Raw genomic sequence first — 13,225 nt, 5'->3', positions numbered from 1 at the left:
ATAGTAACACAAGGAATATCTGTGATAATACACAGTATGCAAAATGTAAAATGTGTGAAATGTAAACTGTCATGCAGTACCTTTCAGTAAACAGTAACATGATCCAAGCTCTCTACTGTTACTTAGCAAACTAAGATATAAATTAGTCTTGAAGTTCAATCAGGAGCAACAATCTTCTATTTACAGACTTTTGTATATCACGTTTCAATTTTGCTTATTCTGAGAAGAAAAACACTGACTATACTTCTGAAATAATTCTCCTTCTAATCTGGGTATAGCAGGAGACACCCCCCTCCCCCCCCTTTTTTTTTTTTACTGTTTCCCGAAGAAAGCTTTATAAAATGGAAGCAGGAACAGATCAAATACAGCTCTCGAATTTAAAGGATGCTTAGTTTTCTGAAATAGTCGTGTATATTGGCAGGTAGCCCATTAATATAGATTCAGCATTTGGTGTTTTTAGAGTATATTCAGTATATGCAGGAATTCTAATGCCCAGATACGCATGTTATTAAAATATTAAACTGATGGAGTCAAATTCTGTTGCTCAAATTAGAGCACTAACAGTAACAGTAACACTTTCCCTTTATGATTTATGATTTATAAATGATTTATAAACAAAACTGCCGCATGAAATTTCTTATTATTAATTCTTTGTTGTTGAATCCACTGCCTACTGACAGTCACATGCTATAAATTACACTGCTGGATTCCATACTCTTCTCCCAGCAGCTCCTAATGTAAAAAACAACAATTTCAAGGTAGAAGAAACCGTTTTGCCTCTAAATTTCTGATCCATAAACAAATAATTAGTGAACAAATTGATAATACGTACATTTAACATATTTCTTTCTTTTGTACATCATCAGCAAAAGACATGGAATAAATCTGTTCGTATAGATTAGCCCTATGAAATCGTGTTTCGCTCAAAACTCTACACAGGTATAACTTATTCTAAGTCAGAAAGTTTTTCTTCATACCTCAATCTTGCTGTATTTTGAAACAAGGCCGTACAGCTTTACTGCAGATATACTGCCATGTATTGCTATTTCAGTTAAAAGGTTCTACATGAGGAGTATTCATATTTTAATTGGACTACTTTCCAGGTATGCAACAAGTATTATAGGAAAAGATACAGAAGTCTTCTGATCATAATTGTTATTAGGAAAATTGTTAGTTACACAAGCGTTTTCAAATGTTCTGTATTATATTTTTATGTTATCACACATCAAAACTACTTCCAATAAATATCAGTGAAAAAAATAAAAAGATGCTATACAGCCACTTTAGCACAGAACATGACTTTACACTTGTTGATGTCTGGGTATATTTGGGGGTTTTCCCATCCATCTTTACATCACAAAGACATCACTTCTTTCACTGTCTGGAAAACTTTGGGTCACTTTCCCTGCCTACATGAAAACAAATTAAATCACATTTCCACTGCAAGTTTACACACTATCCTGTGAACAGACCTAGATATTCCATAAACAAGCATCCTTCTGAAAATGCTCGCTTCTGTTATTCATCTTTAATGCTGTAAATGACAGTATTTTTGCATATTGGACAAGCACTACAAATCTGTGGAAGACTGAAGTTGTGGTCTACAAAAGGATATATATTGCTTTATTAACTAACTGCTGACAGTATTTTTCCTTAATTAACCATATCTTATACTCACTTTCTAACCATCTTTAACTGTTCATTCCAATTTTGACATTGCATGTAAAAAAAAGTGTTAATTTTATTTTTCCATTATATAATTTTATGTTAATCTTCTTCAAGTACGCAATCATCCTTTGTATAAACATTGCCAAAGTCTAGTCATAAGTACCAAAATGATAATTAATGAAAACTGAGATTTTGTACTTTCGCGATTAAATGCAGGCTTCCTCTGAGCTGCACTGTAGAAAACATTGTAGTCCTTGCTAATGAAGCACAGCATAAAAAAATAAAAATAAAGAAAATCTTGCTGGTACCGTAAGGTATTAAGGATTTAAAATACTGAAGCTCGAAATCCAATAAAACCTCTATCCTACAAGGTCTGGATTTGTAGGTATCACAAACAGCCTATCACAGATTCTACACCTAGAATCAAGAATACAGGAGAGTTAAGAAACATACCTAAGGGTTTTGAAGTTTTTTGAATGACAGGACCTGTTATTTCCTTTCATTAAAAAAGTTTAAAAATGCAAACATTAAAGGAAATTTATCAAAGAGTTGCAAAAGTGCTGTCTGAGAAAATGCTAAAATGAAAGGACAAATTAAAAGAGGAAAATGATAACTGCAATTACATTGTGTTATAATTCTTTGTTAAGGAAGAAAAACACATGAAGAAAGCATAACAAAAGACGACACAAAGATGGAATTACTTGTAGATAAAGCTTCTACAAAGGTAGTATTGCTCCTATCTTTGCTTTTGGTTTGTTATGGAACTGAGTCAACTTCACCAATCTCTGTCTGAAACAGTCTTTAAATAGTGATAATGTTCCACATAATTTACCTCCCATCAAAATCTTATCAAAGCATGCAAAAACTCATACTGCATACAGTAAAAGGTCCAAGCTGTTCTCTTTCAATACTCCTTCTCTTCTGCATTCAGAATCTTTACCATTAGTTTAACCAGACCTGTGCCTCCACTACAACTGCTTCTTCTGAGCTGAAAGTAAGGCAAGTCAATTCTCCCCATAGGCACCTGTACCTCTATGCAGATACCAGAAATTAATCTGAAGCTAATATGATGAGGTTGAGACATATCATCAGTGCACATAGTGTACTGTAGTCAGTCTCCACAAAGAGTTGCATTTAAACCCTGACCTTGTTCTTTGAGACTAAAAATATTACAGCTTAAATATATCACAGTTAGTTCCATCTGAACTTTCCCATTACATTCACAGAGCAGATAACTAATACTGAATAGTTACTTCAGAGAGAAGAGAAGAAAAGATATGATAAAATATATAAGAAGGACAGTTTTCAAGGACATTATCATAAAACTGTAATAACATGCAGTATATTACTGGGTAAAAGTCCTATTTACTTCTAATGAGCAATCCTTGCTCAATAAATAAACAAATAAAAATCCACTATTGATTTATTGACCAACCAAAGAGCTGACACAAGATTAGGTCATAATCATTTTATTTTTTAGCATTAAATTGTCCTAACTGTTCCTTTAATGACTAGAGAATGAAAAGGACATTGACAATAAGAGCACCTATACTTTACTTTTATCCAGCTCTAGAGAGTTCATTATTACTGGACTATTTAGAAATATAGCATTGTCATTAGAAGTTCCACATCAACTTTAAATCCCACTTACTTCTATACTCCCTCTGATTTTACAAGTGTTCTTCTCCTGTTGAATGGGAATTAGTGGTAAGCCTCCAATCTTTGGACTTTTAGTTATGGACTGTTTTCTTGCTTTTCCAGCAGGCGGCCATATATCGGCATGCTGAAGAACAAAAAAAATTCCTTATTTTTGGAGTGCAGATTCATAAAAACACAACATTGTTCTGTACATAAAACTGTCTTGGAAGAGCCATCTTCTGCACCACACTTTTTTTTTTTTCTTGTGTGAGAAGGGGGCAAGCGGCACAGTGCCTAAGATTAAATTAATAGCTTGTAAATGCTGCACAATCCTGAATGAACAGAACCAAATTGTCTCTATACAATTTTCATGTATTTTCGTCTTTTCTCCACATTATGTATCAATACAATTATATACTAGGAATAGAAAGTAGACAAACACATATCTGTTTCATAATTTTTAAATTCCACAAAAACATGCTTTCAGAAGAGACTGTAAAAGTTTCTGAAATAAAACTATCTTAATTTGCAAGGGTGTTTAAAAATTTATATCAATAATTTAGGAGAAAATCATTGCTTATTCTACAATAACTGCATGTGCTATCCAAAATGAAATGGCTTGACATTCTCAATGCCCCAAAAACATACTCTACACATAAACAGATTGCTGTCAATAATAGACGTTGCTTTGGCTCTACTAAAACAGGTCAATTTTGGGGGTAACCCCAAAGTATGCAGCTTTATTTTAAGTAAAAAAAACATGGCTGGGAAGAGAAAGGAAGAAAAATATCCTTAACTGAAAGTTTCAAATAAAATGCTAAAATCTCTTTCTACAAAATATCCAGAATGAACTTTCACCAGCATGAAATCTATACATATGAGAATTTCACATGTAGAAATTTGAGCAAATGTCCTCAAAGCTCGCCAAGTCCCCTGGTGAAGTTAATGATAACGTGACAGACAAGTTCTGAGCAAGGTAGAGTAGGAGTGTTTTTTGAAAAAACCCTTCAACATGAGACTCTACGAGTCTCATCAGAGAGGATGTATGAAGCCTACAGAAGAATAGTTACTAAAGCTTAGAGATGAGTACACAAAGCTAAATCAGCAAAACCCCAAAGGAAATTGGCAAGTCAGAAATACTACAAAAGAAACATAATGAAAGCTGAGAATGTTTTGTGTAAATATTAGCAAAAAGTCTAATCCAAAGCATTAGAACTAATATTTTTTTTCCTAGCACACAAATTTATTTATTTTTTTACTGTGAGAGTGGACAAACACTGGAACAAATTACCCAAAGAGGTTCTGGAATGCATCCTGGGAATTACTTAAATCTGACTGGACATAGACCTAAGCACCCTGCTCTAGCTTTGAGCAAAGGGATTGGACTATATGATCTTCAGAGGTCCCTTTCAATCTAAAAACTTCTGTCACACCGTTCAGATCTTTAATAGGTATCTTTTCATAGGTGTCAAAATCTTCAGTGTCATTTATTGTTTTTATGTTATTCAATCTCCCACATCCTTGACTTAAGATGCTATCTCTTCAAGACTGTATACAAAGTTCATTAGTGGAGCTGTGATCATACTTGCAGGTGGCCTGCCAGTAAAAACAATGTTATTAATAATAAGCCAGCAGAATGAGTGATTATTGACTGAGCACATCAACTTAGAAAAGAGGCCTATCAGCTCCTTATTTAGAAAAAAAAATTCTCATAGATGAACATTTTATGGAACAAAAAAATTCTCACACATGGTACTGACCAGGGTGATATAAACGTTTGTTGTAAGAGCTCTCCCTGGTGAACATAAAGAACATTCATCTTTCTTCCAATGGAACATTAAGAATGTTTTATTTGAAAGGGCAGATATTGCCAACAAAAATCAATTTATTGCAGACCAAGACATAAAAAACAAATGTGATTCAGAAAGTGACTGAAAAGCTTTAAGCAAGTATGTGAAGGAAACTACCTCCCTTAATTTTCAGGAAGGTTCAGGAAACTATCCCTGTCTGTTACATAACCTGATTTCTCTTTTGTGTCTGTAACATTTCTAAAAATAGAACTCTGGCAATGTATTAGGTCACATAATAAATGTATTTACTCATAGTTTTGACCTATCTGCTCAACTGCACCATATGGTAATATACTGACCTATCTATAGTTGATCACAGGCAATGGAATTGGAAGTATACTATTGTGTCCATCTTCATGTCTATTAATTATTTCCAATTGTATGTTATATACATTATTAATTCTATAATAGTTTAGTACAAATTCACGTAAAGAATCAAGTTTCAGCCATATTTTTCAGTCTGGCTGTATAGCACTGAAAGAAACTATGGTGGTCCTTCAAACCCTTTTAGTATTTACCAGCTTAAAGTATAAGGCGAATAACCTCTGGACTAACTTGACTTTATATATCAAAAATACTCGTTATTGCAGTGGTACGTACAACTTTGCCATGTAGATTCTCTGCACTGTTTATACTATAGGAATAGACATTAGAAAGAGGAGAAAAAACAATAGTACTGCTATTAATTACCAATAAAGTCCTGTTCTGGCCAAGTATTTCTAAGCATGGTAGCAGATTTTTCTCTCTCCTAATTGCACTGGATAATTTAATGTAAATGTGTTACCACTTCAAAACATTCCTTAGAGTATTTCTCAATTTGTAATTTCAGTTCAGCCATTCTACTGATATAAATAAAACGTACTGCCTGCAGCCTCTCTAACATAAAAGGTTTAAAATACTGTTATAATGGATAAGGTAAAAGAAAGCTATCTTTCCTAAAGATGGCCTCACTTTGAAAATTCTAACTAGAAATAATAACCTCAGTTTACATTTACACTTTTCTAGTTTAGAAAGGGGATAATATGATAATAATAGTCTGGTGCCATGTGATACAAAACATTTGGAGATCTTACAGTAAGCTTTAGCAACATGAGCAGTTACATTCTCAAGGAAAGATTTTCACTGTAAGTTTTAAGCACTACATTGTAATTAAAAAAATACAACAAACTGGCTTCACTAGCACATAATTTATCAAGTAACTTAAAGATCTGATAACTTTTACTGATGTCCAGAATGCTGATTTAAAAAAAATACAATAAAATCCCAATGTAGTTTATTAGTATTGTTAATTCATTGGCCTCAAGAGAATGAAGTTTTCGGAAAAAAAACAAACAGTATTCACAGTTGTTTTTTTTTCTTTTAAAGGCATGTGAAAGGATTTTTTTGTTGTTGTTTTTAGAAATCTCCTGAATATTGATCACCATCTCTCAGCTTTTGATCTATATTGTCAGAGGAACGTTCTACATACCACACTACCTGATCAGAATCCCAATTGATTGCCTTTCTTGTTATTTCATGTCAGAAGGCTTTCAGAGTTACAAAGCTGGTATGAGTTATTTCTAAGTAGCCTATATCAATAAACTTTAAGCCTATTTGTCATGACACTGTTCATGTTATGCCCACGAGATACATGCCAGGACTGGTGTCTGTTTCCATAGAAACTACAATAGTTCAGTTAAGGGAGCTGAATAAGACAAAAATTTGGAAGTCTTACCTACAAGGCATGCATTATACTTCTGGCACTACTATCTATGAAGGTCAAAGATACAGATTCTGTTTTAAAAATTCTCCACTAAGTATGCATTGCAACAGCCCTATGTCTAGCCCACTTTATGTAATATGTAAAGCTCACAGATAGCCATAAATCTAGTGATGTTTATTCAGCGATATCCCTCAAAGTTCCTTGAATGCCACCGGTAAGACAAGAATATATCAGACATAAATACAAAATCCTTTTAAACCCTTAAAGTCTGCTCCAGCCTCCTGCCAGGCTGAATCATGCAACTGACCTATCTTTCCTTCATGGCACTCAGGCTTACACCCTTCTTATTTGGGATCTAGTAACAAGCAGAAGATTACTTGATTTAAGATAGTGCCTATCTGACACAATGAATTGCTGGTGTTAACCAAGCTAACTTGGATACCAGAGAAACATGGCTGTGTTGGCACAGCTCTCCAACAAGGACTGTTCCCATCGCTGTGTGTTGAAACAGGGAACCTGTTTTGATGATTACCTTGCATGCAGCATCCAAAGTAGCGAGCAGAAAAAGAGCACTCAGGCATTGTGGGATACAGATATACCCTTTGGGTCATCAGCCAGAATTTCACCCCAAAGAGGTTTATTGCTACAAAGGAAATGACTTGTCTCTCTTTAACCAGCTTCCCTAGTACACAGCAGGGGAAAAAAAAAAAAGGATGCCAGAATACAATGTAACATTCTCCTCCTTTATTTGCAAAGTACTCAGCTTTCATATAAAAACGTGATTACACACAACAATCTGCATAGACTAAGACCATCTTTTCTTTGCAGTTTTATTACACTTAGTACTCCAAGCACCTTAATGGTATTTCCACTTTATCTGTAACACATGTATAACAAATTCATATCACTGTTAAAACAGTATTTTCATAACAATAGTAAAAATTACATTTCTTGTATTTGATCAGATTAGTACCTGTGCCATAAAAATGCTGATCATCCACTCCATTTGCGTATCCTGTCCATCACAACATATATGCCTAGAATGCAACATACAAACAACACAAAAATCACGTTGCGTCTACACATATTAAAGAATGTTTCTAAACAAGTTTAAACAGTACTTTTGTTTAATTATTAATTCTGTCAATGTTTATTATTAACGCTCCCGTAAAAAGATAGGGAATTATTAATAATTCAAATTATCACTTTACTCTATTTGAAGAGAATGAATCTGCTTAGTTTAAAGCATGTGTATAGATTTCATAAATTTAGAATGATATATTTTAAAACTGTTTGCTGATTTAAGGTCACAGGAAGGAGACAGATGCCTAACCCCCAAAAGACTACCAAAACATATACAAAACACAAGAAAAATGTAACAAAATGTCAATGCTTAAGCAAAATAATGTTTTAAAACTAGTGAATATTATTTTGAAATTGAACATTTCAAGGAACACTAAACACTGAAGTTAAACCGATCAGATGTATCTCATGTTTACATACCACTGGTGCTTTTCAGAAAACACTGCAATTCCCCAGCTGAAAAAAAATCAAAAATTAGTTCCAGAAACTCAAGACAGGGACATTTTCCTCAAAATACAGGGATCAATTATATAGCATTTTTTGTTGTTGTTTTTACAAAGTTTCAGTATATACTGTAAATCTAGAATGAAATTGTGGGTTTGATGGTGAAGTGATTGTCCCGCTATACTCTGTGCTGCTGCAGCCTCACGTCAACTACTGTGTGCAGTTTTGGGCACCCCAGTATAAATAAGATTAAAAAAAAAAAGAAAAACTAATAGAGACTGTCCAAAGAAGGGCTACAAAGATGGTGAAGGGAAGTTACTTCCGCTTCTAGAGTGGAAGACGTATGAGGAATGGCTCAAGTCCCCTGGTTTGTTCAGCCCAGAGCAGAGCAGGCTGAGGGGAGGCCTCAGAGTGGCCTGCAGCTCCCTCACGAGGGGCAGGTGCTGAGCTCTGCTCTCTGGGGACAGCGACAGGACCCAAGGGAATGGCATGGAGCTGGGACAGGGGAGGGTCAGGCCAGGTGTTAGGAAAAGGTTCTTCACCCAGAGGGTGGTCAGGCACTGGGACAGGCTGCCCAGGGCAGTGGTCACAGCACCAAGCCTGCTGGAGTTCAAGAAGTCTTTGGACAACACTCTCAGACTGAAATTTGGGGCATTTGGGGCAGACACTTTTGGGGCATTTTGAAATGCCCACTGTAAAGTTCAAGCAGATAGATCTGCTTAAAATCTACAGTCTGCTTAGTCCCCTCGGATAGGAACTCATGTACATTGTCTCAGTGTCTCAAGGCTTTGACTGAGTAAATACTGGGACCATCTGAGAAAAACAGGTGTCATTTTTCACTCCTTTTTTCCAGAGACATCAATGATGTTTGTAAAGGGCACTGTAGTCTTCATCTGGAAGGAGAAATATCAAAATAACAAGGATCTTGAAAAATGAAATTCCTTACTAAACAACAGTGACTGTCACTAAAGGCCATGACTAGTTGGTTTTCTCTTTTCTCCTTTTCTTGGTGCAAGGAATGGGTGTACAATGAAATGCAGGACACATTCTACAAAACTAAGTGAGCTAGCAGCAAATATATCCACAAGAGATAATACACTTAAGATTAAGGAAAGCCAATCAATAAAGTAATTTCCTAGCACAGAAGAGTTAACATAGAAGACAAGAGCAGAGATAGCAACAGAACAAATAATATTATGGAGGGTAATTTAATACAGCATACTTCAATTGGCTTCTTGACTTTTTCCTGTTCCACAGTGTTTTATGTTCCCCTTTCACAAATACGCTACAGTACCTCTCTAGACAGTATTTAACTAATTTTATTTTCTATTCTTACTTTGTTGGTGGCTTCATTTTCTTTTTCACTCCAAGATAAAGCTTCAAGGAATTGACAGGCAACACTTTTTCAGGTTTGCTAGCCTGCAAATAAAGATTCTAATTATTGTATCAGGAACATACAAAAGAGAAAACACCATGCAACTCTTCACAGTTAGGCATCTCTTATGGACTGCACCACTCTTTTCTAACAGATCATTATGTTTTTTTTCCTCTCTTTCTTTCCCATTAACAAAGGGTGCCAATCACTATTACTGGAAAAAGATTGATTAGCAACAACTCAAGGTCAACATGAAATCAAAACTATAATATGGTCGGAGTAATAGAGGTATGCTGATGAAAGTTACAAGACTGGAGTGCTACATTGGATGGACACAAGCTCTTCAGGAGTATGAGTCAGTCACAGAATAAAGAGGGGAGGGTTGCCCTCTATGTTAAAGGAGCTCTTCTAAGGAATGCACAGTATCATGGTGAGTATTTGCTTCAGACCACTCAATCAGGATGAAATAAGCAAAGTCTTTAAACTACTGAAGGAAGTCACTGGATAACAAATACCAATTCTAACCAGGGGTGGGTAGGTGGTTGGTGGTGGTGGTGTTAGAAAGGGCAGAGCTTTGCTATCCATGGTTATCTTATGGAAAGAAAACACAGTGGGACAAAAGCAATCGAGCAGATTTCTACAGGGTATCAGGAATAGCTTTTTGACACCAGTACGGGATGGGCAAACAATGGGTGATGCACAGCTGAATCTGCTATTCACAGATCATATGGTATCATTAACCATAATAACCATGACAAGAGTGGTGTTTAAGATCCTGAGGGGAATAAAGATGAATAGTTAGCAGAGGACAGACCTTAAGGGTAAAAGTGCAACTTCTGGCTTGCTCGTGGAACTTGCTCCCACTTTCTAGGGAGAAGGCAGCTTTGAGAGGTAAAGAACCTCACGAAGTCTGGCAGGTCTTTAAGGACAGCATTCTCCAAGATAAGAATGATTCATCTCAATGCTCAGGAAAACTATTAAATTTATCAGGTGAGCAGCTCAGGTAGAACTGGTCTCGTGGTGAAGCTCCAGTGCAGAAAAAGGCAGTATACAGGAGGTGGAAGAAGGGATAGGCTATGAAGAAAAACCACTCAGGAAATGTAGATATAGTATTTTGAAAGCCAAACTTGGAGCTGAGATGTGCTAGGGACATCAAGGGCAACATGAAGAACTTCTACACTGATACATTAGGAGTTAAAAGCTGAAGATGGAAAACACAGGCCCAATGTTGAATTTGGATGGTGAATTTGCAACAGCAGACCCAGGTAATAATGGAATGGATCATCATAGAAAATGGCTAGGGTTGGAAGAGACCTTGAAGATCATTTAATTCCAACCCTCCTGCCATGGGCAGGGACACCATCCACTAGATCAGGTTGCCCAGGGCCTCATCCAACCTGCTCTTGAACACCTCCAGGGAAGGAGCATCCACAACCTCTCTGTGCAACCTCTTCCAGTGTCTCACCACCCTCTGAGTGAAGAATTTCCTCCTAAATACTGAGGTATCCAGTACCTTCACTGCATCAGTCTTCATGTCAGCTTCACTGCATCAGTCTTCATATGGAGGTCCAGCACTCCATACTTATAGGTGGGGTTCAAGGAAGAGAATAACAAACAGCACCAGAGGAGCACTGGATAAACTCAGGAATAACTTGAGCAAACTCAAGTCATGCAACTCCATCGGATCAGATGGACTGCGTCCAAGAGTGCTGAGTATGCTGGCTGACATCCTTGCAATGTTGGTCTCTGTCATCTTGGAACTGTCATGGAGATCAGGACTGACTGATGATCATGACTGTAAAAAGAAACGCATTGCACCCACCCTCAGGAAGGACTGTAAAGATGACTTGGGGAATTAACTGCCTGCCAGACTTATTGTAGTCCCTGGGGAAATCTTGGAGTGAGTTTCTTGGAGCACATTTCTAAGCACATAGAAGAGACAGTGCTACTGGGAACGGTCAGCATGACCAACATGATTGATTTCTACAGTAAAATGATTGGATCTGTGTATGAGGGGAGAACAATGGTTGTCATTTACCTCAACTTTATCAAGGCTTCTGACACTTGTCTCCCACAATAATCTGTCCAGGCTGGGATGTTATGGTCTCAGTGGATGCACATCTCTATTGGCAAAACGCCAGTTGCACAATCAGATTCAGAGGCTAACAGTTAATCAGATATACTGTAACTTCAGACCTGTGGCAAGGCCTGTGTGGCAGACTGATCTGGGACCTGTCACTTTTAACAGCTTCAGCAACGACCTAGAAGAGTCGATCATCAAGCTTGCATGGCAACCTATATGACCAGTCAATACACTTGGGAGCACGAGGAATCTACACAGGCTGAAGAAACAGGCCAAAAAGAACCTCATGAAATTCAGCAAGGATAAATATCAAGTCCTGCTCTTGAGAAGAGCACCTTGCAGTGACACAGGATGGAGAGCAGCTCTTCTGAATCTTGGGGTTCTGGTAGATGGCAAGCTGTGCATAAGCAGACAATATGCCCTGGCAGCGAGGAAGGATTGTGTCAACAGAAGCACAGCTGGTAGGCTAGGTGAAGAGATTTCCCCCTTCTCCTCAGCACTTGCAGTCCTGCATCCAGTTTTGGGTCCCCCAATAGAGGAAAAGAATCAATAATCTGGAGTGAGTTTAGCAGAGGGCCAAACTGGTTGGGGGATGGAGCACTTGACTTGTTACAAGAGGTTGAGATTGTTGGACTTGTTCAGCCAGGGGAAGAGATAGCTTCAGAGGGAACCCAACAGCAATCCACAAGTATCTATGGGTAGGCTACAAAGAAGTCAGAGCGAGGCTGTTCATGGTGCTGCACAATGGGAAGATGAAATGCAATTGGCATGATTCAAAACTAGAAATGTTCAGACTGGATATAAAGAGAAACTTTTTCCCATGAGGAGTCAGGTATTGGAACAGGCTGCCCATAGAGGCTGTGCAATCTCTGCCCTTGGGGGTTTTCAAGACTTGAATGGATCAAGCCCTGAACAACCTGTTCTGACCTCATTGCTGGCCCTGCTGTGGACAGGAAGTTGGACTACAGAGGTTCCTTCTTACCCAAGTTATCCTATGATCCTTGGAAAAACTACCTTCAGCCAACCTACAACAGACACATATCCACTCTAGATATGAGAAATTAAAGTGCCTTGAGGATATATTGCTGGAAAAAAGTGCACATTTCTACTACGGAACACAGTAACTCCTCTTTAGTACTAATAGGCCAAATGGTTCAGGTTTATTTAAGCAAAGTATTTAACAAATTTTGTAATCCCTGTACATAAAGTTACTGCATAGACTTTACTGTCCTGGCTTCCCAATTTCTGTCTTTATAGCTTTTAATATCTAATATTTCACTGTGGAGAAGGAAAAAAAAAAAAAAAAAGGCTATCCAGAATCTAGGGTGGCAAAAGCATTTAAGAAAAAAACAAATACACAATTTTATGTCTGGTCTTCTCAT

At 37.1% G+C, this 13,225-nt stretch overlaps 1 protein-coding gene across 1 annotated transcript in view; it reads right to left on the bottom strand.

The window, feature by feature from the left end:
* The window catches only part of ARAP2 (ArfGAP with RhoGAP domain, ankyrin repeat and PH domain 2), a 128,618-nt gene that overhangs the window by 7,081 nt on the left and 108,312 nt on the right, over window positions 1–13,225 (bottom strand). Inside the window, 4 exon segments of the mRNA XM_080590063.1 lie at window positions 3,320–3,451; window positions 7,832–7,895; window positions 8,362–8,397; window positions 9,722–9,804. Coding sequence (XP_080446189.1) covers window positions 3,320–3,451; window positions 7,832–7,895; window positions 8,362–8,397; window positions 9,722–9,804 — 315 coding nt within the window.

This window comes from Anser brachyrhynchus (genome assembly GCF_964034855.1).
Source record: "Anser brachyrhynchus genome assembly, chromosome: 4".
Classification (NCBI taxonomy): Eukaryota; Metazoa; Chordata; class Aves; order Anseriformes; family Anatidae; genus Anser; species Anser brachyrhynchus.
This window is presented reverse-complemented; position numbering and strand designations above follow the sequence as displayed.